Source organism: Chelmon rostratus, chromosome 3 (genome assembly GCF_017976325.1).
Source record: "Chelmon rostratus isolate fCheRos1 chromosome 3, fCheRos1.pri, whole genome shotgun sequence".
NCBI lineage: Eukaryota > Metazoa > Chordata > Actinopteri > Chaetodontiformes > Chaetodontidae > Chelmon > Chelmon rostratus.
In genome coordinates this window covers 10,383,091-10,410,404 of record NC_055660.1, presented here as the reverse complement: position 1 = coordinate 10,410,404, position 27,314 = coordinate 10,383,091, and the positions used below count along the sequence as shown (strand labels likewise).

At 42.2% G+C, this 27,314-nt stretch overlaps 2 protein-coding genes across 3 annotated transcripts in view; one reads left to right on the top strand and one right to left on the bottom strand.

The window, feature by feature from the left end:
* The window catches only part of strn (striatin, calmodulin binding protein), a 46,773-nt gene extending 26,040 nt beyond the window's left edge, over positions 1 to 20,733 (bottom strand). Inside the window, exon 1 of the mRNA XM_041934156.1 lies at positions 20,399 to 20,733. Coding sequence (XP_041790090.1) covers positions 20,399 to 20,617 — 219 coding nt within the window. The 5' untranslated portion in view covers positions 20,618 to 20,733. The remainder of the gene's footprint in view (positions 1 to 20,398) is intronic.
* On the top strand, positions 19,570 to 25,344 carry map1lc3c (microtubule-associated protein 1 light chain 3 gamma). Of its 2 annotated transcripts, none has more exons than XM_041934159.1 (4): positions 19,570 to 19,700; positions 22,664 to 22,719; positions 22,803 to 22,909; positions 25,066 to 25,344. In XM_041934159.1, the coding sequence occupies exons 1-4, from the start codon at positions 19,655 to 19,657 to the stop codon at positions 25,226 to 25,228; spliced, it is 372 nt and encodes a 123-aa protein (XP_041790093.1). In that variant the 5' UTR covers positions 19,570 to 19,654; the 3' UTR covers positions 25,229 to 25,344. The 2 variants fall into 2 exon arrangements, with proteins under 2 accessions (XP_041790093.1, XP_041790092.1); XM_041934158.1 differs by lacking the exon at positions 19,570 to 19,700 and adding an exon at positions 22,328 to 22,578.
* Positions 25,345 to 27,314: the final 1,970 nt, after the last annotated feature.

Genomic DNA, 27,314 nt, shown 5'->3' with positions numbered 1-27,314 from the left:
TCACACTTAATTCTGATTTCCATTTGCAATCGACTGACTGAGATCACATGAAAGAGAATGTGTAGAAGCACTGTGCTGAGCTCCTGTAGAGTGACCTTTGATGAACCAGCTATAATTACAGACTTCTGACCACACGTTCTGTTTATAAAGTCAAAAAAAAATTACAACAATTAATCATTTTTGGTTGACAGACCAGTTGATTCACCTGGAAACAGTTTTAGATCCAGTTTGACTTCTCCAGAATATTCCTGACACTGAAGACCAGTTTGTGAACGAGTGGGTTTGAGTCTCTGATCTGATCTGAGCAGATCAAGCGCTGCAGGCTGCTGCTCCGCTGTATGACCGACGCTTCCGGGCCACGTTACACTCTGACTGACTGGACGGCATGTTTGCAAACTAACCCCCCTAAACACACATGCAAGCACGCACGCACGCACGCGCACACACACACACACACAGAGGAGGAAGTGGGACACTCAGCCCTTCACTCATGTCACACACTTGATAACTGGGTCGCTCCTCACTCGAGGCGACTGCATCTGCATTTCACTGAGATGTTGACAGTAAACTGAGACAGTTTGCCTGTTCTGAACAACTGAACAACAATCACAACATCTGAGAACCAACAGCATTTTTTAATGCAAGAAATGATGAAAATCATTATCATTACATGTTGTAAAGGGTTCTCTATGGTTGGGTTCTGTAGCAGTGGAGCTCGTAGGTCTAATTTGCAGTTAAAGGGCTAAAACATGAAAAGACACACCAGTTAACTTTAGGTTGGGCTCGTTTGCTGCTAACTGAGCCAGAAGCAGAATCAGTGCTGCTGCTATGGTTACCCACAGTTTGATAACACTGAGTAGTTCAATGGTCGACTTGACGTGTGTGTGTGTGTGTGTGTGTGTGTCATATCGTTCAATGATAAAAAGTGGTATCAACTAATGATTATTTTCATTACTTTTGAAAACTGTTGAAAATGCTCATTGTAACTTCCCGGAGTTAAAGATATTCAGTTCCAAATGATGTAAAACAGAGAAAAGCCTCAAAACTTCAAATTTAACTGTTTCATCTATTTGCTCAAAAAATGACCGAACTGATTAATAAAATACTGACAAATAAATTTTCTGTTGATCAGCTAATTAATGAATTGACTAATTCACAGTGGTGGTATTAAATGAGCACATTTACTCAAGTACTGTACTTAATTACAAACCTGAGGTACTTGAGTACTCCACTACATCTCAGAGGCAAATATTGTACTTTTTACTTTTTACATTTGTCTGAAGGCTTTAGTTATTAGTTACAATTTTTCTCAAAAGTTGGGTTTTTACAAGTTGTGAAAAGCGGCGGCACTGTTAGTTTCCCAAGTTTCACTTCATTAGGTTGAATTTATTGATTTATCTATGATTTCTTCCTGACCACAGAGTGTGTTTTAATGGTCGCCTCACACTGGAAACAAAAACCACGAGCAGTATCTTTCACCTCCATCACATCAAACTTCCTCTCTCCTCTGATTGGTTTGTGTCCTCTGCCGGCGTTACATCCATGAAGCAAAAGTTAAAACACAAAACGCACTTTTTCCAACAAATTTTAAAAAGTGCGTCGAGTTCACTGAGCTCATTTGCAGCATTGATCTTGACCATGTTACAAATTTAAAGCCGAGCTGTGACTACATCGTCTGCGTCATGTGATGCTCCGTCGTCTGTTGCCATGGCGTCTGAGGATGACGGTGAACTCTGTGGGATGGGTGATGTTTAACGAGCTTTTGTGTAGGAAGGCATCTGCAGCACGTCGGGGGCGTCTTCTCTCATAATTATAGATTTTTACTGACACGTCTGAATGCCATGTTTTAGCAGCAGCCAGTGAAAAGCTTCACAGTGAGCAGAGCTGAGTGCAACAGCGGTGCAAACAAATCAATACCAGAGGTCACACTCTGACAACTTTGGGCAATTACATGACTTTCCACTGATTTTCCATTAAAGCACTCTGATGACCTCAAACTGCTCTTCTTCTCTGGTTTAGTCATGCTGTTTTCCACTCTGGTTTCCACTCCAGTTAGGCTGAAAATCATTGGATGCAGTGAATATGTTAAACAGGTTGGAAAGTACATTCTGCTGTAAACTAATTCCCCGATGCTCTCTGCCAGGAGTAGATGCATTTAAATCCCAGGATATGAAATCCCATCAGAGTGAGAGCTCTGGAAAAAAAACAACATATTATCTGTCAAATCGAATGATCGTTAAAACGACTCTAATAATTACTACAACAAGGCGCTAGAGAGACTTCTGCCTCAGCAGACTAACATGTTTCTGCTTCTCTGTCACACAAAACATCCCGGCCTTTTTTCTATCAGCAGAGCAGCTCAGACAAGTGTCGGCTTTTTTTGTCTGTCCAGAATCCAAACAAAACTGTAGCTCAGCTGACAGGTCTTATATAGATGATAGATACTTTATTTATGCCTGAGGGGAAATTCACATGCCACAGCAGCAGTACACAAACCAACGACACAGCACAAAGAATGGCGCATAAGATGAAACACAACGGTGTGCTCTTCGGAGCATGTGCAAACTGCAGTAAGGCGTACAAAATGCATGCAACTATAAGGCAAACAGATGTATTTCACTGTGCCAGATGTTCTGGAAAATATGATCCAGTAAGAACCTCAGCAGCCTCTCAGTCCACTCATGCCAGAGCTGAAACAAAGAGCTCGAAGCCACCGGCAGGAATGACCTCCTGTGCCGCTCGTCGAACCCCCAAGGACTAAGGACCCTGCTCCAAATGTGGGATGGTGTAACCTGCTTCACCTACGTTGCTTTTTTGCTCTGTAAGGTGACGGTATAACGTCACTGTATTAACACAATAAAGGGGATTCTGGACTCAAAACACGACTCTACATCTTTTATAAAAGCTGCCTGACGCGTCAAACATCATATAGTGATGCTAATATTGACAAAATAATTGTAATTATGATTTCTGGCCATATTCGAGCAGCTCTTCTTTAGTCTATCTTGTATTTTATTTTACTCATTTTAAATATTATTCATGTGTTTTCATGTTGCCATATTGCTTTAGGTGTCCTTTATATCTTTTCTTGGAGTCTTTTATGTCTTATGAACAGCACTTTAAATTGAAAGGTGCAATATAAATAAACTTGACTTTGATTCTCTGTCGGCGCAAAAACTTTTTTTTTTTCACTTGAAAGAATACCAATATTATTGGCGTCACTTCTTCTATTATTTTGTCCCATGAGTGCTTACTTCACTCACCTGTAAGACAATGTTACCTTTTCAGTGAAGCGGATCTAAAATGTCATCCCACAGCCTGACAAAGGCTTTTAAAATTCAAATTACTGGAGGTGGAGTTACACTCTCAAATTTCTACACTCTTTTCATTTTCTGCATGTAGACAGAGTTTTCGTAGATTTGTCTCTCTTTTTCAGCTACCAGGTGCAACCCGATGGTGGATTTCTAAAACTTATTGATAGTGTCTTTAGGTAAGTGGAGGTGTAATCTGCAGTTCATCTCATGGTGACTAGAGGGCAGCACCAACAAAACTCTTTCAATAATGAAGTTAACAGGAAAACTCCCAACTTTTCTCCAGAAATCTCGTTTCTTCTACTGTGTGTCGCTGTGGAGATTTAGAAAGTTATTGGTCCATTGAGGATTAAATTATAAAAGTTTTTGTAGATGCATGTTTGGCAGTGTGTGTCCCTTCATTTACAGATCTGTCGACATTGTTTTACACATCACATCACTTTCCGCGCGAGCGAAAGAAAACAACAAATGATCGGAACAAGAGTTTTTGTTTCAATGGCTCAAAACAAAATACTATCTTTAAACTTCACTCCAGTTTAAATCCAGGTAGAGCGGTTTGACATGGCTCAGTTTCAGAAGAGGAACTATCTGGCAGGGAGGTTTTACTCTAATCTAAATGAAGGACAAACTGGGTAACCCACTTGTTAAAAATTCCCATCAGCCTGTTCTTCTTTTTTAGAACGAGCTGGTGCTCTACATCAGACCACAGAGGCGGCGGACAAGCTGTTTTCGAATCCGAAAAGCTACACAAAGAAAATCTCTCTCAATAAGAAAATTTCTAATAATTTCAAATTCATATTTTCTGTCAGTAAAAGTGAAATAAATCTCCGTCTGTGATGACATGATGGAACTTGACAAGTTTCCCACTTTGTACCGGTTGTTATGTCAGCGGATGAAGCTGTGGATCCACCAGTGGAAACACATCAGTCACACTGAGCAGCTACTTCATGATACTGTAAAACACAACTTCACATTAAAGGTGTTCGCCATGTGACATTAGAATAACCTTCAATGTAAGCAGCAGTGTCTTTCTATTCATTGGGATTGTGATGTGCTTGTGAAGGTTAATGGATGATCTTTTTATGTAATTAACTGATTGATTGATTTGATTTAAAGCCAAGATATTGTCATTTGTGTGAATAAATAAACTGGACACTAGTGTACATATTTCCTGAGGGAAATATCTGGCTCTTTAGCTGCTAAATGCTCCACTATGTTCACCAGCTTGTCTCTAACTGTGTGTGTCTGTTGTTTGCTGCTCAGCAGGTAGTGTTTCTGTGGCCTTTTACAGCTTTTCCTCTGAAAGCAACACTATGAGAGCGCTGAGAGCGAACCAGAACAGCAAAGTTGTGTCGGGACAATAAACAATGATGTGTAAAGCCGAGGGGAGCTGCAGATTCAGCTGATCATTCTCTGGAGGCTTCACAACGTCATTTCATACATTACTGTTAGAGAAAGACTGAGTATAGCAGCTTTGGGGAAAATATGGCACAAAAACAGGCTTTTTTAGTAGATTTTGTATTTTCTGGCTGTACTGTGGCCCTGAAACCCAAAGATTTGCCTTTTGTTGTTTCACATTATAAAACACTGAGTGGGTTTGAACTCCGTGGCTCTGAGGTTCATCTATAGAAAGTGAACATTTCACCCTGATTGCTTTGCTCTCAGCTCTTCCTCACTGAGCTGCCGCCTGCTCATAGAGACAACATGTCGGACTGCAGAGTCTTACTTTGTCTTGTTTAAGATAACAGGGATTACAGGCCTCAGGAAGATTAAATTGTGTCAGCTCTGAGCTCTGCCCTCAATACAGGAAACACCACACAGACAGGAACTACAACTACAATACAGCTCTCACTATACGCTCAGCATCTCTCTTTCAGACTCAGGCCTCAAAACCTTTTCCTACTAACAGTTATCAGCCTCTCAAAAGTCTCTCATTAGCTTCAAATATAGACTGCAGCAACTATGAGCTCACAACAGCTTCATACCTATGAAATATAACAGGTAAGAGAGCAAAGATTTAGTCAAAGTAATCTTCACATTATTTCACTGGTGTTTATCTTAAGGATGCGAGCTTTCAGAGCAGGGATGGAAACACTTGTGGGATGACAGATTACTGAAGCAGATTTCACTTCTGTATAAAATCAATATCCACTACTGTGCATTCCCACACACCACGATCCTCCGAGGAGCTGCTGCAGTGGGTTCTGCTGCTGCAGTCGGTATCTTGACCTCTGAGAGCTACTGTAAGAAACCAGCAACGGCTCCGTCGTGCTGGTCGGGCGGCGTGGGAGGACACGCAGCTGAGCAGCTCATCACAGAGAACAAACCGACATAATGACTGACAAAATGAGTTCAGTGGTGTTTGAAATGAGTGGATTCGAAGTGTCTCTGCTGACAGCTGGACTGACGCGGTGCTTGGTTAATGTACTGCTGTCTGCAATTAGGGTCTTAGAGGTTCAAATGATACAAAACAAACGTCAATACCCCAAAACAGTCCCCAGTATATTTTCATCTGAGAAGAACTTTGTGGGGCCTTGTTAAAAGATCATCGCTCTAAATTCCCTTCATCTCACTACACTTTTGTTCAAGTTACACATTTGTTGCATGTTAATGGTGCTGAGACTATAAACTGATTGCAAGATTGCTGTATGGATCCTTACAATAATAATGCCAGACACACATTATCCCAATCTGAGCCTGTCAGTGGCAGAAACAAACACTTTTAGTGGGTGTACTATGATGGAGTGCAAAGACCCAGAGGGATCACACCGCAGCCTGTTTCATGGCTGCTGACTGCAGCGCTGTCGTTCAACACTGGAACAACTTCAAAAAAAGTTGTCTCTGTTAATCATTTGGAAACAAAAACGTGAGAAAATAGGGTTTGAGAGTTAGCAGCCACAGAACAGCCAACTACCAAATTCAAGAAGCAACGAAATTCTAAAAAACCTCGTTCGATGGTTCATCAGCAGCATCGTTACCTAAACAACTCTGAAACGACGAGGAAACAACAGTAAGCAAACAGCACACAGCAAATGTGATTTTCTTTGCATTAAAAAACGTTGCTTTTGGCAGCTGACAGTCACATTTCAACTGACTGTCAGCATCACACCAGCACCTTCATTTTGACCATGCAACAACAACAGAGCATGAAGGTTAATGTGATGGATCAGCTGCTTCCAGCAAGATTCAAGTCTCTCCAAGTTGACTTATTGTTTCCTTTTATCATAGAAATCAAAGGAAACAAAAAGCTGCCTCTAAAGAATGAAGTCAATCTACAGACTGAGGTATGATTTGGAAACTGGTGAGCGTGACGTAACGTACAACTCCGCTTCCAAAAAACTTGGAATACTGAGTTCAATCATTTAAAAACAAACTGTGTTGCAGTGAACAGGCTAAAAGATGTTGATGAGAGCTGTTAAATCTTTGTTCCTATGCTACTACTGTCTACACATCAAGCAAGAGGGTGAGACAGTTGTTCTTTCCCCCCTTCATAACAGTCCTCTGAGCCTCTGTAACCCCATATGACCACCTTCCTTAAAAATGGCGCCCTACCCCAAAACCACATGATACGTCTGGTGACGATGCGTGACCCCTCGCTGAAGCTGCATTAACATTGCGGTAAAATGACGGCAATATTTTAGACACAAAGAAGATCCTGTGGGAGGGGGATTTCCCGCTGCTTAAATCTGGAGCAGCGAGGGGATTATTCTTCCAGGGAGCCGGAGAGGAGGAGATGAAGAGACGGGAGGATAAGCTGCTGAGCAAGAGGGGTGACGGAGGGGATGGTGGTGTTGTTGGGGGGTCGGCCTGATAAACTCAGTGTTCAGAGAGCTGGTTCTTTGCTCTCTGGGAAAAGCTGTCGAATGCATGTTGTGATTTAACCAAAATGGGTTTAGGGAGCTGAAAAAAGGGCAATGAAGTTTAAAGTTCAGAATTTCCTTTTTTGGGGGAAGAGGCAACAAAAGCGAGCAGTTGTCTTTTGTTCAGAGTTTAGCTTGTATCGGGGTGGAGAAGTGGCAGCGTCACAGCAACTGAGATCTGAATCATTCATTCATACACCCTTGACATGTTGACCTCTTAATCCCTAAAAAAAAGAGTAAAGGTCTGACTCTAATGTTAATTTGCTCCATATCCAACATACATCACATCACTGCACCATGGCAACAAAATTTCCCTTAAGATAAACAGATGGTGGGTCACCATAGCAACCTGGCAGAGTGGAGGTTACTGGACTAACGAAGCAAAGTCTTAAAAGGTCAAAACCTTTCAGCTTGTGGGCTTACGTGGAAGATGACCCTGAAGGCCACAAGATGAAACGAGTCCATCTGACAATAGTTGTTGTAGCGTTTCAAGTGTTGTTGGAGAAAGTTCTGACACATAAGATAACTGACGCTCAAAGTGAGAAAGCTTTGCTCATCTGTTCATCAGTTTGCACTTCCCTACTTGAACCAATGAAGAATCATGTCCACCCTTTACTCACTGATACTGTGTCCACTTAGAAGTTTTTCATAAATACAAACAAGTGCTGATAAATCAGCCAATTATGGCTTAATACACATACTGTACTGCGTGTATGTAACAATTATACAGAGCAGTGTTTCTATTATTTAGCCTGCCCTCACTGATATAAAGGTATTGGATAAAATAATCAAAGGCAGGATTTACTGTGGGACTGTTGTAATAGACTGCATTAGTTTGAGCTAGGTGTACCTAATAAACTGGCACTGTGTGTAGGTTTGAGGTCATTTAGAAACAGTGTCTCCAGTGCACTGAATGCTGAAGAGTTCAATCTTTACACAGTAAAATATCCTGCTTCGTCCATGTGTTGGTCAAAATTCTTTAATGACCAAATTTAAAAGTCACTCATTATTGATATTCACCTCAAAAATCCAGTATTGGTCAGGCTATACTGATTATTGTAAGTAACTTCACTGTAGCCTGAACTGGTGTGATCTTTACTTTCACCATTTATGTCCTGTTCTGACACTGCTTCCCACCACCACTCACAACTTTCCCGTAATCAGTTAACAGATCTATAGCAGCAACAAGTATTCTTGAGTTTGATCGCAGCATCATCTCTGACAATTGTTCACTGGCCATGCAGAGTTATGCTATGACCTTAATGTGAGTAACAGAACCTGGGAATGTGTTTGATGGACAGCAGAAATAACGGCAGTTTGACCTTTTTCTGGTCTTCATTGGATTGTCTGAGTGCATTAAAACACATGGAACGAGTCAAAATCAAAAATGACACTGCAACAACTTCACAGGATGGACTGATTGTCTGACTGATTGCTTGGTTGGTTGATTGACTGATTGATTTGTTCATTCTCTATCTCTGTGGTTCAGCAAGTGAGTGAACACTGAACCTCCAGAGAGACTAGAGATGCAAAGCATGTGGAATGTTGGGGGGGTCTACAAGGAGGAAGAAAACAAATATTACTCAAGACAATCCGCCCTAACAAGCTCACATTCCCAAAAATCTTCCTGTGTTCTTTATTTCTGTTTTGCAAAGGAATCTTGGCACATCACTGGCATCACTGCAACGCCGAACCCCATGTGCCGATTTCACAATGGAGGCGAAGCGACGAACAGAAGCAGGGGAGGCATAAATGAGACAGGGGAAGATGGGAGGAAGTCTTCTGATATGAATGCCCAGAGGAGCGGAGATCAAGCAAGCGGCAGAGATGGAAAGAGAAAGGAAGGCGAAGGGGGGAGGGAAGGTTTTAGGATGAGCAGGAATAGTGACGGCGTGACAAAGCCCCTTACCCACTTGCTTGGTCCCCTCAGGGAGTGTCGACGACACAAGTGCTCCTCCGAAGACGATGAGATGTTAATTAGAACAACAGAAAGCCTTCAAGAGCACAGCTGAGGAAGAATGAGCAGAACAAAAGAGAGTCCTCAACAACCATCCAGTCTGTCTCGACTCAAACTCGTCGCAGAACGTCTGCAGAGTTCTCCAGGAGCTACACAGGAAACACCAGCGTGATGGAGGAATCCTTCTTCATAACACGATAGTAACCAACACAATATGAATTAGTTTATCATCTCAGGATGCCAGAATGTGTATTCTCCCAGCAAAATAAATGGAAAATCAACAGTTTTTTGGGACACTGGCAAGTATCTGTTGAGAAATCACAAAGTCTGAGGCAGACAGACGGACAAACCACCTGGCCGACTGATTAATATTGTCATCTCGAAAAAGACAACAACTATGTAAAGAGGTTCATCAAAATAGGATGTGCACCTGTATCCAAAGGTGTAAATGTTGCGATACAGACTTTTGATTTGACTTGATTTTGAAGATTTGCCTTGAATAACCTGAGAGTCTGGATTTTTACTTAGCGTAGCACCACCTTAAAGCCATTTATATCTCCACCAGATGAAGTCTGACCAAGTCTGACTCTGTGAGACTGTTATTCACAGCCTGAAGCATTGTCCTCCTCAGAGACAGGAGGAAATTGGCTGTTTTGGCCATATTGGAGGTCCAACACTGAACCACAGTAAGAGGAAGTGAGTTATTGGCATCACACTATTGGCAGCAGCAGAGGTAAACAAAAGAATGCACCCTCATATCTGCTCCCCAGAGAAAAGACTGAGGCTGTGCTTACTAATCTCCTCACAGGGACCATTTGTGTCTCAGAAGAAGGAGGAACCAAACTGTACATAAACATTTAAGATGTGGTTGAAAATAGTGTGAGAAACGAGGCGGCGGCTGAGATGCATACTTGACTGATTGATACTTGTTCTTGAACACTGCGAACCAAAGTTTGTCAGGAATGAAGCGAAGCCTACGAGCCAGTATGAACGAGTTCAAGTAGTCCAAGTGTGCCGCTGCACTCATGAGAAACTCCTCTCACTGCAACACATATCCAACGCATGTTTTAATCATGGCGGTGTACTTAAGTTGTAAATCATCTCATTCTTTTGCTGCCTGCCGTCACGCTGCTCATCCCAAAGCTGCTGCTCGCTGCCGCCAATGCTGTCAGCGTTTCTAAAGCAAACATCAGCCAGATTAAGTCACTTCAGGGGGGTGAATGTCAGTGTTTGCACCACCTTCCTCGCTCCTGCCTCTGCCGGGTCTACCTGGTGCTCTGAGACTGATCAATTATTCTCTGAGCTGCAGGAAACAAACACACACTTTGGGGCTGAAACCGGATCTTTTCCGTTCGCATTGTGGTGCTTCAGGATCCACTTGCAAAGTGTTTGCTCTCCGCTGAGATTCGGAGATGCTGAGTGTCTTTGCCCGCTGCTGCATATCAGGTGGCTATTTCCCACCTGCTGTGGCTGTAAGCTAGCTTCTCTTCTCCATGAAAAGCTGTAAGCCAAGCAGTTTTCACCCACTCTTTACAACATGGCAGTGTCCTATAGTATTTTTAATATCACCCATGATGTGAGTCTGGATCTGTTGTAGCGGGCAGGTTTGGCAGCCTCTCTTCATCTGTTCAAGTTCAAATGCAGTTTTCAACCAACAGCAGCTCTCAAAGAGGCGCCCTACAGCTTTTTGTGACTGATTATTTTTCTGATTAAAATTTAGGTCCATAAAATGTCAGAAATACACGTTAAAAAATGCACGATCCAAAACCCAAACATCTACAATTCAGAACAGAGAAAAGCAGCCGATCGAACTGTTTCAAACTCACTTGCTTCCTTTTCTCTGCAGCGACTGTGCTGAATGGCTGTTATTATCCAATATTATTACCATCATTATCTCTTCTGATAAGCACCCTCATTAAGTGGATCTAATTTCAACTTCAGCGTACACATATTATCCACCGAGTCTGAGGCAGGCTGGGATTCCTGCTCGCTGGATTTAATGGAGTCAGTCGGCCTGACAATTATAAACTCCACTGTGCGTGTGTGTGTGGGTGTGTGTGTGGGTGTATTGTGTACTGTGTCAGTTGTGTATGTGTCTGTGTGCGTAGAACAAGCAGGAGAGCCCAGGAATTTTCTCTTCATTCTGATGCAGTATTGAATTGCAGGAATTCAGAGGTAAGTTAAGAAATACAAATGGAGGAGGAAACTAGATCAGATCATGAGAAGCCTTTCGGGTTCTTCAGCATAGGTGGTAAAATGACCATGAAAGATAGATTGTTTGTCACTTTGTACGAAGCAGATTTCTGACTTTACAATGACAACAAATCAGAGGACTCAGCTGCTCGCTGCAACCCAGCAGAGGCTCCAGAAATGACTGGAGCAACATGAGCTACACAACCTCAGCACCACATGTGAAAATATAAAGGCTATACTGAAGACAGTGCACCTGACCAGCGACGGATGGATACTGGTGGCCACGCAAATGAATTGCATGTTAGTCTGAACTTATTCAAACTTGTTTTTTTGGAACAGTGACAGCCCTGTTTAATGGCTTCCTGACAAACATTTGCTCCTTATGTGTAGCTGTCCGCTAGACGATATGCTCTTAAGCACTGTAGTTCCGGTTTGAGTTCAGTTTAAATGCTCTGAAGACTGGTTCCAGGCCTGCCTGTGAGTCACATCTCCAATTTGTTCAGTGAATTAAATAGGTCAAGTGCTGTGCTCATTCACAGCTCTTTCCCTGGTTGGGTAAACAACTTGCCAATCACGGCTGTGCAAACAGGCTTAAGAATGGATCCATCATCTTCCCACCAAGCTACGTCGAAAATTCTATCAGCATGTGTGGTTGATATCGAATGAGACAGGTTGTTCTATGTCGACTTACAAAAATAACTTCCATATACATGCACATATTTCTTCAGTTGTTGAGGAAAATGTTGGCTGCCCGTAGTGAAGGCTGCTGGAGCTTCTGTGGTCAGAGCAACACAAAAAAACAGAAATAAGTCCAGACATTGATCAGATCTCTTGACTTGATCCTTGTGTGCAGCCCTCAGGACCTCTGCCCCATTTTCTTCATCCACATCGACTTTGACCTGCATCTCTGCTGTGGTCCAGCAGTGGATTTGCTCTGGTCAGAGGATGCCAGACTGGAATCAGGCCATCAGTCTGACTCAATCAGTCATCCGAGCATCAGAGTCTGTTATGGCTGCTCTGCATCTACGACGCCCTGCAAGATAACTAACTCGCACCGAACGCAGGTCAGATCCATGAGCTTCCAGATGACCCCGCTGGCAGCATGAACAGGAAATGATTCACAGCCACAGAGATGTCGCCTTACAAGCACGATACCCTCAGTCACCCCTTCACTGCTTCGGTGTTTTGGAATTCAGCTTTAGCTGCTGTTAGTCTTCGCCTGTTTTGTTGTATTCCTGGTAAAACGCCATGAAGCCTAAAGAAAGGTTGGTTTACTTACAGGCAACCAAGAATCTGTCTCACAAAAACACAACTGACTGATTTAGATCAAGAAATATTTGATGAAAAAATATGAAGAAATCTGACTGAGTACTTTGATACCTGCCAGTTCTGAACTTTGATTACAAGAACATATTTCAGTCAGTAACAAGGTGTGATACCAAGCTCTAATGTCATCTCACAACGCCAAATATCTACTATGTCAACAATAAACCAAGTGATTTTCTAACTGGAATTTCCTGTTTTTCAAATTAGCTCGATGTTCAAGCAGATAATGAGACAATGGACCTGGTAGACTCGTTCAGTAGTCCATCCATGTCAAGGAGGACATCCTGATGGGATAGCAGAACATGAACGTGTCATGAGAGGGCAACACAAAAGTCAGCACCTCTTTGTCCGCTTGTAGGTCATTCTTTCTGTTTGCATGAGATCAGAGTTCTCTCATTGACACAATTAACCCGAAGAAGCCGGAGGTGAAACGACGCTCTCTTATCTTATCTTAGTGTGTGATGACATCGAACTTACTGCTAACTGTTCCTGTTAGCAGATATTTTTTACATTGTGGAAATCAGTGTCGGCTCCAGGTATCCGGCTGGCTGGTTGTACTGTAACTCGTATTGTGAGCCGCAGTGCTGGCTAAATACAGTCCCAGTTCACGTCCGGCTGCGGGGAAAGTGCCTTCATGTCAGGGGAAATCTTGGCTGAAGGCCCGGTTAAACAAAGCCTGGTTACAGTGCTGAGGCGTGGCTCGGGGTGGCATTCCTCCCTGCAGCGGTCGCCTGTCTGAAAAACAAGCAGGTGTGCATGCCATTCCTTATACGGCTGCTTTACAGACAGACAGACAGACAGACAGACAGACAATATGAAAAGAAAGAAAGAGCGTTAAGAAGAAGAGGAGAAGGAACGAAGACGTCAGGCTGGGTGGCACAAACCCGGGTCCTGTTGTTGTTTTTGACGATGATGTTGTACAAAGAGAAGGAGATAGTTGCACAGCTGTTGGAAGGTTAAGTTGTTACATAAGACACTCTGAGCTTACTTTCCTTCTCATGCATGAAACTTCAACACTGTAGAAGCCTCCAGCTGCATTATTTAGATGCAAAGCGCTGGAGTGGTGCTGCTCTCAGTGGGACGTGATTCTCTGCACGCTGAGGTTTCTCTGTAGAAAGAGTTCAATACCAATTTGAACACGAATGTGAGGAATTGACTCTGCTCACCAAACGAAAGCAAACCGTCTCTGGCTGAGCCCAGACACCAGTTTGCTGAGAGCGCACGATAGCAGGACTCACCACACGCTAATGTTTTGGTATCAACAGTCTATTAAACAGGAGCGATAAACACTCCTTCAGGGGAAATTTCAAGTGTTGGCACACAAAGTGACGACTCAATACCCAACACCGCCCTTTGAAATAAAGAGCTGCTGTGGTTAAATGGGGCAACAATATGTCAGTGGTGCGGCGTTACTTTGGCTAAAGTGGATGAGACAGCCACAAAGCAGCACATGGGCGACGTACCGTTAACTCACCCAAAATAACACTGAATAAACACATTTATTCCCTGAAGCATCACCATCAAATGATGGTGAATTTTTCATGTTGGTATGCGTTCTCCATCCAGCACCTGGACGTGCACAGCCTTTATGGATAACAAAAGGACATCAGATGCTTTGCAGAGTTTGTATCTCCCACTGTACTGCACATGGCATTGATGCAGAGGATCCACTGACAGTGGCAGTGCAACATTACACTGGACAATAGATATCTAGACTGAGGCCAGACCTCTGAATCACATCCACATCTCAGATTTTTACAGCTCAAATCAATGTTCAATGTTTTTCTTTTGTTGCCTTGTTAGAAAGTACAGATGAGCAGCTTTAAAAAACTAGAATTGTTACTATAATTTAATAACACAAAGCAAAACTATGAAAGTGCATTGAGACACAAATAGAGTGAGGAGATAAGGAAGCTATAATAAACAATAACTGATTGTATTTTTTTCCCCGTTGCAGAGTAAACACATAAATAAGCGCTGACTTTTACTATCCAGAGCAGACTGAACATAAAAACTGAGGAAATGAAATGGAGCTCAGCTGAATGTCGTCCGCATGACGCAATCTGTGTTCTGTATAAAACATGTGCAGAGCTGCAGAGGCTGCACAAACAAGGGATGTAGGAATGTGAACAATGTGTCAAACTGTGCACGCACACACACACACACACACACGCACACACACACACACATGCGCGCACACACACACACACAGCAGAAGCTTGAACACATCTGTCTGTCTGTGTAGTGTAATATCATTTAATTAGTGAAAGAAATGGGCTGCAGAAACAAGGCAGCAGAGAGATAAGAGCAGAATTACTCAACGCTCCAGCAAACATGGTGCACATTAACATCACATCCTTCACCATCTGAACACCTTTACTCAGATGGTACACTGTGTACAGGAGGCTGGAGGGTGTAGAAGCGCAATACTCTTCTCCATTTTTCATTTCAGAAAATCATCCTCCACTACATCTGTGATCTTATGCAATTAACAGTTTCATCCCTTTCTTTTCATTCTTTCATCAGTGTAGAATGAGCGCACTGTTCGCCTGAAGGAGTAACTCCCTCTGTTCTGTTACTGTCCAACACTCGCTGTGTGTTATCACAGTTACATCAGCTGAAGCGTTGGACTGGAGGAAGCTTCAGTTTCCAGATCAGCAGCATTAGAGGAAACTGACGAGTGAGGAGGTCAAAGGTCAGCTCTGCCTAACTTTCTCAACACTTCAGAGATCCATGAGGAACAGACCTGAGGCCTGTGCGTGCTTATATGTTGCTTTATTTGTTTACTGAGCTCGTGGTCTGAACTGTTCGGGCAGCAGACAGATGAAATCCTCCAGAAGCCACTTTAGTCAAATAAGCGACAGCCAACCGGAGTCAAAAACTTTGCATCACTTGAGTCAAGGGTGCACTGATGTTCATTAACCTCTCTGTGTGAAACTGATTAATGTGACTCATCTGAAGCGAAAAGTGAGTGAAGAAGAAGTGGAAACATTCAGACATTAAGACCCTTCTGATGCTGCATTCACTGACCTCTGTGTCCATTATATGCTTCTGCATCTCTCTGCCAAACTGCTTCACCTGGCTCCATCTTTTTACTCACAAACCAGAAGTGACACCAAACAGCGTAACTCCTCCAGGACTGTTTCACTCCAGCTGTTAAAAATGTGTTGATAATTAGATGTGACGTCAATATGAGAGTACTCTGAGGTGCTCCTTTGTTCAGCCATGCTGCCGCCACTGCCACCGCTGCCAACTTCGCTGATTTTGGACGAGAATGGTCAGACGTTTAGTTGCAGGTAGCCCGCTGGCAGTAGCTTTTTCAGGCTTCTGATTGGAAAGCATGGCTGTCAAATGGATGGGATTTTTTTTTTTTTTTTTGAGAATGAAGAAAAACCCTGTTCTCAACAATACCAGTGCACATGTGGACTAGGCCTTAAAATACTGTGGTGGTGATCTTGGGTAACATTATCGGACCACAAATATCAGGATCAACACTTCTTGTTTCACTGCCCTCCATTTACTGTGAAGCAGAAGCAAGAAACGTTGGCGTAACATCAGCAGCGGCTTTACGTATCATTAGCTCCTGAAGAAGTGGAGCAGAACAGAAAACTGTTTTTAATGTGGATCAGCATATCTGGCTGACATCTGATCCAACTAATCAGCTTCAATACTGATCCTACAGATCTAAACAGTGTAAGTAAATAAAGGCTGGTTGCTAATAAAGGCCAGGTAATGAGGAGTTACCTGCACTCTAATGTCTCACATGGTAAATTCAGCATAATGTCCACGGCATTAATTCCACCACTCTGCTGCTCTCACTCTCTCTTTTTAACAGAAATATTTGTTTTCATTCAATACTGACTTCCTACCTGCTACATGGGACCCTTATTGTGGAAAGAGAATCATGTGACTGGTGACTTTTTAAATATAATTCGTCAGGTTAGCCCAGCAGGATCACGGCAGACACCGTTTACCATAATGTGTGTGTTGGCCGGTCGTTGTCCCCTCCGCTGTGTATTTATAGCCGCGGCCGAAGAGGAAGGAAGCTGAGTGGCAAACATCCTCCTGAACCGGAGTGACGAGTGTGTGACCCGCAAACAAAGCTCACGCATGACTTCACCTCAGTGTCGCGTCCCAGCAGGAATCACAGAGAAATGACTACACTGATACTCAATGCAAGGAACTCTGGTCCGTTGTTACATAAACGCATCAGGAAAATAAACCCTCCTCATGTGTAAAACTTTGGAGAACTCATTTTGTTTGTATTAAATTAGAATTATCTTTGAATAAACCATTGAAACAATCATATCATCACAAATTCACTTAATGTGAGACTATGATATCAAATCAAACTATTGGATGGGTCGATTGATAAATTGGCAGGTCAATGTCATCAGCCCACATGAGCTCACTCGTTAAATTGTGTTTATCAGCTGATAAGCAACAAGAAATTTCAGCACAGAATTAACAAACAGTAATTTTCCAAGTGTAAACTTCCAACTTTCAATCAGCCTCAAAAAATCCAGTAAAAGTCAGAAATGATGTCCTGATTTCAGCTGTAAAAAAATCAACAATCTCATAGGAACAACTGGATGATGCTGAAGAAAATAACTCTTCAACATCTTACTCGGTCTGATTTAATCTCCTGGCTATAGCTGAGATGTCACACTATACCTCCTCCCTCTCTTTAGGAAACTTCCTACACACAAGACTTTTTCTTTGTTTTCAGATAATAAACTCTGAGTAATCTCTCCCATTTTGTGTGCCAGCTTCCTCCGTTTCCTCTTCCTTTTCCCTGCAGAGGATTACCTCAGAGGAAGTGCGCTCTCAGCCACAGACGCTAACGACATGCAGTCCGTCTGCAGCAGCGCGTTCAAACAACACGGCAGCAGAACAAATGGATTTACAGCTGAAATTGGTTTCCGGCCCCGGCTGACCAGCGGCTCTGTCGCGCTTTGATCGGCTCCCAGCTCAATGGGAAGGAAAATTAAAAATCAAACAGTGGTGCAGACTGATGGTTTCATGCAGTCTCTGATATGTGGGGCAAAACTCTCGTCTTCTTCAGAACAAAAGCCCTCAAATGGCCAGACGACACAGAGGACGTTTCTGCGCGATTGGCTGGAAGGTTGTCGTAAAGGGAGATGGTGCACAACGGCCACACATCATAAGCTCAGCCGCACAGGAAGTGGTTTCCTTTATGGATGCACTGTCATCACAGCACAGGTCGGCTGATGACTCTCACTTCCTGTCTGTAATAAAACAGACAGAGAGGTCAGACCATGCTCAGCTTGAATACACAGCCGCACTACAGGTGCTCATGAAAGATAAAGGCTCCTACACACTTTGTGACAACAGCCATCCTGCATGGGTCCAGTATAATCCTGGTCCCAGTCTGCATCAGCAGGTTTGCGTGATGTCAGATTTTGTGGTGGAGGCCTGGTGAGCTGAGCACGATGATGCTAACGGGGAAAAAAATGCAACGCTGTCATGTTTTGTTTTGTTTTTCAAAAGAAATGATTAATGACCAGCACAAGCAGCTCTCTGACCACTTCCTGACCTTGAAATTCACTTTGCCCGTCTGTCTGTATTCTGATGGCCAGCACAGAGAGGAACAAGCAGGTGGGAGGTTCATGCAAATGAGGCAGAGCAAAGCCAGTTCTTGGTATTTTGGTGGAAAAAAGTGTCTAAGACTGATTTTATGAACAAGACTAAACCGGATTCTTGTTGCAACGCACAGCAATGTGGGACTAACAGTTCAAATGGAAATACATATTTTAATTAAACACCTCAGATGCCTCAATTAATCATCAAAAATGAACATTCAGTGTGGTTGAAGCAGCATCAGATATGCTGCTATATCACATTCCAGGATGTAAACTTTTACACCATGAAATGCAGCAGACGTTAAAATGAAACAGCATCGGATCAATGCGATCATATTAATAGTTTAACCTAATTATCTTTTTATTATTTATTTTTTCATTATTGTACATATTAACAGGTAAAAATTTGCCATAGCACCAATACCAAACGCTTTTTTTTCAAAACCTTACTTCTACAAACCCTTTTATCATTTAACTAAATTGTTACTAATTTCTGTTGAAAAAGTTCTGCAGCTTGGTCCCTGCACTAACTAGCTTAGAGATTTACTGTATAAAATGTTTGTAATTAACTCTTTCACTGTCCTCCCAACAGTTAAACAGTTCACCTGCGGATGTTGACCTTTCACCAGTGATTCAGTGTCTGATTTATCTGCTGATAACCCTCAACATGAAGCCAGCAGATCCACATTGGTAGTTGTTAATAACTATTACACATCCTAAAAAAGGCTGGGCAACAAAGATCAATACTTTTTATTTAGTGACCTAAACAGCTCTGTTTTTTATGCCACAGCATCATTAAACTCCTGTAGCTGCTTCTTGGCATAGCATTGAGTGACCATTAGATTATTATTTTTCCCAGCAAAAGAGCATAAAGGTATTCTGCTCAACAGTTGACTGAAATGATGAATATCATCAGTATCACACCATTCAATGAACAATCCAGATCAGCATATTTATGCATTGACTGGGCTGGTTCTCCACAGACGTTTGATAATCACTGCTGCAGGAAAGTCTTTTTAAAAATAAGGTTTACTTCGTCAGGTTACTCAACATAAATACACGCATACATGTATATATAAACAGTTTCCAGACCTGAACCAGACTCTGGTCCTACAAAGGCTCAGCAGACCGCCTAAGGCTGGTTTCTAATATAAAGTTAAAGATGACACACCAACACGCCAACGTTTCGTGACTCAACCAGATCACGCACTGCACGGAAACGCAACATCTATGCGTCCGTTATCGGACAGCCACAACAGGACGCGCAGTCCGATATTCGTAGGGACGGAATTTCGTGTCAGGGTCGGGACTCTGGGTGGTCCTGATTGTATGGTTCTGGTCAACATATGATGATGAAAGCAAAATGAGGGGATCCCGAGAAAATACCAAAATACAAACGGCTGCATGTCCGATAATGGATTTCACCCTCAGGAATTTCTGCGGCGCACAGGTAATCGCCCATCCACAATAAAACAACTTCGGTTTGCTGGTTTATATTAATCACACAGGAACAAGCTAACATGAAATCGTCATACAATTACTCGCAGTCGACACAGCACAAACGGGAAAGCCTGAGACCTCAGCCACAGCTAACCTGGTTAGCAAGTAGCGCAGATACACCACCAGTAAAGATAACATTGAGCGGAACCACCGTTGAAATATTATGCAATTCCATGTCGTCTAGCTTGACATTGGCACACAAACCTCATGAACAGTATTCAAGACAATTTCTTGATCCTCGTGGACTTGTCCTTTAATTCGGCTTCGCATTGATCAGCAAAGCAGCCTCTTTAAAATCAAACTTTACATTTCAGTAACAATGTGCGTCATTCCCTGTACACACCAACATACATCACAGAGGAGAGCGGCAAATGGCGAGAAACACCCCCTAAAGTACAAATGTTATCAGACAGTGTGCCGAGTGCTGGATTACACCAATGCCGAATCAAATAATGGATCTTTTCCACTCAAATCATCTTATATCTACTACTTTATCGGGAATATTAATTTGCTCATTAACGATTAAACAATTACTTCCCACAATTTTAAACGCGGTTTAGCGCAACGTCCTCACCAGTCAGGACGAAGCTTAGCTAGCAAACAGAACAATGTCCGACAATGGAAACCTCTGTGATTGCGGCCGCTTACCTGCAGCTCGGCCCGCTCGACCTCCCACTGTGCCCTCTCCACCTCGAAGCGGGCCCACTCATGCTGGAGAAAGTGTAAAATCCCCGGGATGTTGTAATGAGCTCTGGCCGCCTCTCCGCCACCGAAGTCGCCAGTCTGCGGAGCTTTAATATTCCCACCGCCGGGCAAACCGGAGTTGTTGTTATTAAAGAAGACACCGGGGCCCGCCTGCTCGTCCATGGCCGGACCGGGGCGTTGTGGCTTCTGGTTCGGTCCGGGACTCTCAGCCGCTTCAGTGAGATATCCTCGGCAGGGAAATACAGTCCATCAGCAGCCCTCTCTGCTGGGCAGCGCAGCTCCTGTCTGAGCCAGCTGTCAGGTGATGAGACATCCGTCAAGCTGCGGGACGAACACAGACTCCACACTTCCGCTCCGAAGTTTCAAAATATAACCAACGTCATCGTACATGTGCAGAAAAAACACTGTAAATAGTAGAATTCCGTTAAATCTGGTAAATCTGCATTAATTATAGCTCATATATTAATTGCAAAATCTCACTTTCACAAGGTTGTTGTCACACCTATACAAACTCCAACATAAACTTCAAATTAAGTGGCTGATTTTTTAAATAAAAAAAAATCAATCAAAATAATTGGTGATTTATGTTTCAGCTAGTTGATTGATTACTGTTGATTGATTCCAGTATTAGATTATGTATTTCATGATGGTTTATTTCAAACAAACAATCACAGGAGCAAGGTATTCTCTGCTGAAATTTTGATCGTCTGAGAAACTTTTATTTTGAAGGCAGGACTATTTCATTACCGGTGTTTCTTTGGCTCACCTGACACCGCTTCACACACCTGTGCGGTCACATCAACTCACCTCAGTCCCACCCACGACAGAAATCTCTCACAGCATTTGGCTGATCGGGTGAACGGCAAGAAAGTGATCCAATGGAAGACGAGCGCGCGTTACATCACCGAACTACGACACTTTGTGTCAATCAGAATCAAAGTTCATGTGAATAAGTTAAAGCACATTTAAAAGGTGTTTTTCCTATTATGGAAATAGAGCGATCAGTTTTAATAGACGGGCATCAAAGTGACAACAGGGACAAAATGAAAACAGACATCTTTCACTGCTCAATATACAGATAAAAGAAATAAAAAATAAACGACGAACAGCCACCTGAGGGGAATGTTGTCCTAAAACTTGACTGGAACTTTCTGTAGTTGAACAGAAGTAGTTGAGTCCAGATTAAACAAAAACTATTGTAATGAACCAGAGGCTGTACAGGACTATTACATAAATTACTAGTGAAAAAGTATAAAGTCACCCAGTATTAATGTAAAGCAGCTTAAACTATAAGTACAGTACAAATCTGGATAATGAGGACCAACAAGTCCTCCTCTGGAGCCATAAGGGGCCCCTCAGACCAGAATCCTATACCTCTAAACTCATCTTTTTGGAACTATGAAACATTTCCTCTTTAAGATGAATGTTTTTTTTCCTATTTTGATAAAGGTTTCAGTCAGTTTTCCTGCAAAAGCATTTTGTGGTTCCAGCTTCTCAAATGTGAGGAATCATCAGTGACAGTCATATACAGTTCAAAATGAGCTCCACCTCGACCAACTCCAACAGTAAAATCCTGCTTTTACCTAATGCATGAGTCACAATAATCTAATGATATCATATATAATAGTAGAACAGTCACAGGAGAGATTTTACTGCACTGAGTACTTTTACTTTGTGCACATTTTCCTGATTATACTACAGTAACATTTTCAATGCTTTTACCTTTGACAGAGTACTTCTACAGTGTGGTATTAGTACTTTTACTGGAGTAAAGCATCTGAATGCTCCTCCAGCGCTAGTTAGTGTCAGTGGGGGCTCTGCTCGGGGGCCTGAATGGCTCAGCCCGGCCCTTCAGCCGCTCGGAGGGTCGGATCGGGTCGGACTCGGAGCTCCATCCCACATTGCGGCTCTAACTTGATTAAATCCGCAGATGATTCACGCTGTGACTGCGACCATGTGCTAATCAGCTGATGCGCCACAGCCGCCTCTATTTAACTGCTGCTCGGCTCAAACCTCCTGCTGAACGCGCTGTCCCTCCATCACACGCCGGCTCACGCACAACATGCCTCCGTTTGACAAAACCCAGCTGCACGACAAACCCTTCAAACAGCGGAAGAGCTTCGGTAAACGTCTCAAACAGCAGAAACACGCAGGGAAACAACTTCAGACACGTTGACCCGCCTGATGAGTGTTTTCTTTTCTCCGCAGCAACCAGGAAACAAGAAGTGGCGGGGATCAGGTCCAAGTTCCCCAACAAAATCCCGGTAAGTCTGCGGCCGAAATGACTCAGGATTAACCAGCGAAGGTGATTTTTGTTTGTTCTCACCTGTTTCACGGCTGCTCGCAGGTGATCATCGAGCGGTACGAGAGGGAGAAATATCTTCCTCCGCTGGATAAAACCAAGTTCCTGGTGCCGCATGAACTCACGATGACCCAGTTTGTCACCATCATCAGGTAAAGTTCACCTTGCTGAGTTTCCTGCAGTCAGCAGGCAGTTCAGACTGAATCAGGGAGAGAAAAATGATGTTTTACTTAAGTGGAAGGTGTCAGGTTGATGGAGTAGAGCACAGCGTCTCTTTTAATGTTTCAGTGGGAACACAATTTTCTCTGGAGTGATGGAGCAAAGAGCTGCAAGTAGAAAATATCTTTTCAAGATTCAAGAGTCTTTATTGTCATTGAGAATGACATGTCAATGAAATTTTCATTGCAACCCCCATGTTAGAAACAGATAAGAAAGATTAGAAAGAATAAAATTAAGATAACTACAATAAAACTAACCAACATGCAATAAAAATATTCGGTTTTGGTGTTAGAAAAAAATGTCTAAATCATTTTGCTGATCAACGTATTGATAATTTGCTTCTGCTGTAGAACAATATATGAACTGTTCAGAACATGTTTAACTTTTAGGCTTTCTCTGAAGTAGCTTTCTTTCTATTTTCATATTTGTAATAAGTTATTTGTAATAAGAGTTCTGGAAATGTTGATCTAAACACCAAACGTCATTTTTTTTAGGTTGAGTTTTGTTGTTTGAGATGATTCTTGTCAGTCATGATTACGCAGCAGAACTGAGTCTGTTCCTGTTTCAGACTGTCCTGATCTGCCTTCAGTCAAACGGGCGGATCTGTCACCTTTTTTCATGAAATCAACATGTTTTAAAGAATGTGTTTCCTGGCTGTAGTGCATCAGTCTGCCTTGTGGAAACAAAGTTTCTTCAGTTTTTTCACGTGGCGATTTGTTGCAGAACAGCTGATTGTAACTTGTCATGGTCAACTTAGATTTTCTCCTTATGTGTTAAAGTCAAGACGCTTCCTCTGCTGCTGTTACCTTTTACAGTACGTGAACATTAAACTGGCTTTGGAAACACCCAGTCAATTAACTCTTTTATATTTGAGGTCAGATCTCTCCAAAATTAAAATTATACCTTTTCAAAATCACTCGATCGTTTTTCTTACTCTTGCATGCAGACAGTTTGGTTTTATTTGTGAAGGCTGTGACGTCTGTCTGGAATTTAGTTTGTGGAGCTCAGTAAAAAGTGACCTTTTTTTTTAAGTGTGTGTATATGTATGTATGTATGTATCTACAGAATATGTAATTGAAAGAAACCATTGAGTGATTATCCCGAGAAACAGTTCATTTCTGAAGGAACAAAATGGAAAGACTTCTTAAATCTTTCTGTGAGCTTTGGAATCGTTGAGCAGGCAGAAATGAATCTCTTCCCCGGTAAAAATTAGCTCGATAAATTAATTCGGATGAATGTGAATATAATCTGTCTCTTTCAGCCTGAAGTCTTGCTGATCTTTTTCGGCGTGAATCTTCTGTTTCGTTGCTTCTCTTCAGATCTCTGAGGTTCCTCATTTTCGTCTGGTCATGATTACACAGCAGAAAGTCAAGAACCATTCAGTCTGTCCTGGTTCAGCAGTAAAGAAAGCGTCACTACCTTGAGACTCAGATGGCTGCTCTAGAATCAGTTATAGTTACAAGATGTAATACAGTTAATCTGCATTTACATAACATGTTTGCTTCATAAAGCGTGACTGTTCCAAATCAACACAACACACTAATAGTTCACTGGATGTACTATATAGTCCTTTTTATATGCAGCTTTTCTCCACATGGTGCAAAAATCCACCTGCTTTACTGTTCAAACTGTAAGTTGAAGCTCCTCCACTTTTTCACATTCATCTGCTGAAGGAGGAAAGTTTCTGTTTTCGCCTTAAATCTCAGTTCAACGCCTGGACCGTACCTGCAGGACTTGTGACATCAGAATTAGTCTGGAGCCAATCAGGGTTCAGCTTTTTGTACAAAAACATGTCAGTATCAGTACTGAAACTATTGCTGTTGCTGTTTTCTGTCCATCCAGTGTTTTTTTTTAAAGCTGCAATCAGTCATTCATTTTCTTCATGCAATGCATTGTGGGACAGTAGAATCCAAGAGCAAACAAACAAGTCAGTTTTAGTCTGCATTCTAACATTTTTGGACACAGCTGCAGCAGAAAACAATAGCGGAGCCACGTTACTGCTGAAGCAGCAGGTATGTGAAGCAGCTGAGAGGCGGCGTGCAGTCTGCAGGATGCCTCGTTAATGACCTCTTTGTCTTGTGTCTCTCAGGAACCGCATGGCCCTGCTGCCCACTCAGGCCTTCTACCTGCTCATCAACAGCAGCGGGCTGGCCAGCATGTCTCTCACCATGGCTCAGGTGTACAAAGACCACCAGGACGAGGACGGCTTCCTCTACATGACCTACACCTCGCAGGAGATGTTCGGACACTGACACAGCCCGCTTCCCCCTTCAGATTTTATTCAGTGTTAAAGGCCGCCGGCCTCCATATCTGCTGTAAATAGAAAAATATTTGTATATATTGTAACATTTGTCGGACATGTTGATTTGTGTTGGATTTTAATTAAAGTATGTGGATCCAATAAATCTTGAGTCATGCTGAGTAGTGATTTCGGATTCAAGGTTTTACTTCTACTCTATTACAAGTCTGAACATATGAAGAGGTTATAAAATGTTTTTTATAGATCAGTGTGGTTTAAGTAAACATTTCATGCTTCAGATGTGAAGGTTTGCTGCTTTCCTTTTGATGCTTCTGCCTCATCCTTCATCTTGTCAGTGTCTGTAATAATGACTCTGTCATTGAGCTGAACAGAAACCAGCTTTCGTCTGCTGCCACCTTGTTTGTGAACCTTCTGAATAAAACCTGCTGCAGAAGTGATGCTGCTCTTTCGAAAGGAAGCAGTCAAACGTGAGTATCATCACTTCATCCCGTCCCTCGTCCAGACAGCTGCAACACCTGAACCATCACGGTTAACAAGTTCACCAAAACAGTGATTCTAATACTCTACTTTTTACTCCACTACATTTATCTGACAGCTTTAGTTACTGTTCAGATCACTATTATCAGACCCTTCCTCAGTGAAAACCATGTATCTCCACATATGATGATATTGAATGTTTGTGGTCCAAAGCAACAAAATTAAAACCCAGCTTGTAAATTAAACTGGACTGCTCTGTTCTGTGTGACAAACAGGAGATTAATACATTTGGTCTTCATGTGAATGGACTCTTTGGTTCTGTCCTCTGTCAGGACACCAGGTGGCAGCAGAGATCCGTCAAACTGAGCAGAGTCTCCTGCAGTTTATCCTGCTGTGAGAGATCACATGTTAGATAAGCTAATAGCTGATCTATCAGGTTTTTCTGAGCCACACCAGCTCTCAACAGAGGTGAAATGTAACTGAGTACATTTACTCAAGTACTGTACAAAGTGCAAACTCAAACTTGTACTTGAGTATTTTCATTTCATGCGACTCTATACTTCTACTCCACTACATCTCAGAGGCAAATATTGTACTTTTTACTCTCCTACATTTATGTGACAACTTTAGTTACTAGCTACTTCTCAGATTACAAATTTTCATTCTCTTCATGTCCAGTGAAAACCCTGTATCTCCAGATGTGTTGATGCTGAATATTTGTGATAAACTGAAGGATGAAATGTTCCTTCCTGGGTTGAGAAAATTCTCCTTCTTCAGCTGAACAAACTCTTTAAAGAGCCTCTTGGATCAGCTGGAAAATGCATCGTCACATAGCTGAAAAAAGGCTGTTTTTGTGAAAATTTTTTTTGTGAAAAGTTTAGAGATATGTGCCCTTGAGCAAGGCACTTAACCCCCCTATATGCTCCCCGGGCGCCTGATGCGGCAGCCCACTGCTCCTGTGTGTTCACTGCATGTTGCATGTGCGCGTGTGTGTTTCAAGTACAGTGATGGGTGAAATGCAGAGAATAATTTCCCAGTTTGGGATCAATAAAGTGAATAAAATTAAATTAAATAATTAAAATTAAAAAATGTGGTTCTCACAGGATAGTTACGCTACAAGCATATGATGGTCTTATAGAATATGATGCTTTGCTGTAGATTAAAGGAGCCAACAGTATATAAAATGAGCGCCTGAATTTATTTAGAATTATATAAAAAAATGTTTGTGTTTTTGCTTTCAAATTGATCCTAAATTAAGCGAAGTTTGTTAATTTTTCTGTAGCACATACAATAGATATAAATTTAGGTATGATGCAAATTAGCGACAACAGGCGTTAATGCTTAAATGCAATAAAAATCCTTTTTTTTTCAAAATTCATAAATGTGCATATAAAAGCAATTCAAAATTCATTTATTTCATCAAAACAGCCACAAAATTGGCTTACAACCGTTACAGCAGTAAAATGCAACATACACGTTAATGCAGCAGTAATATTAATCCTCAAACATGAGATAGAAAAACACTCACAGGGACATACCTAAAGAATCTGAATACGTCTCCCACCACTGCCAGACCCTACTTTTTTATTTCAAACATACAA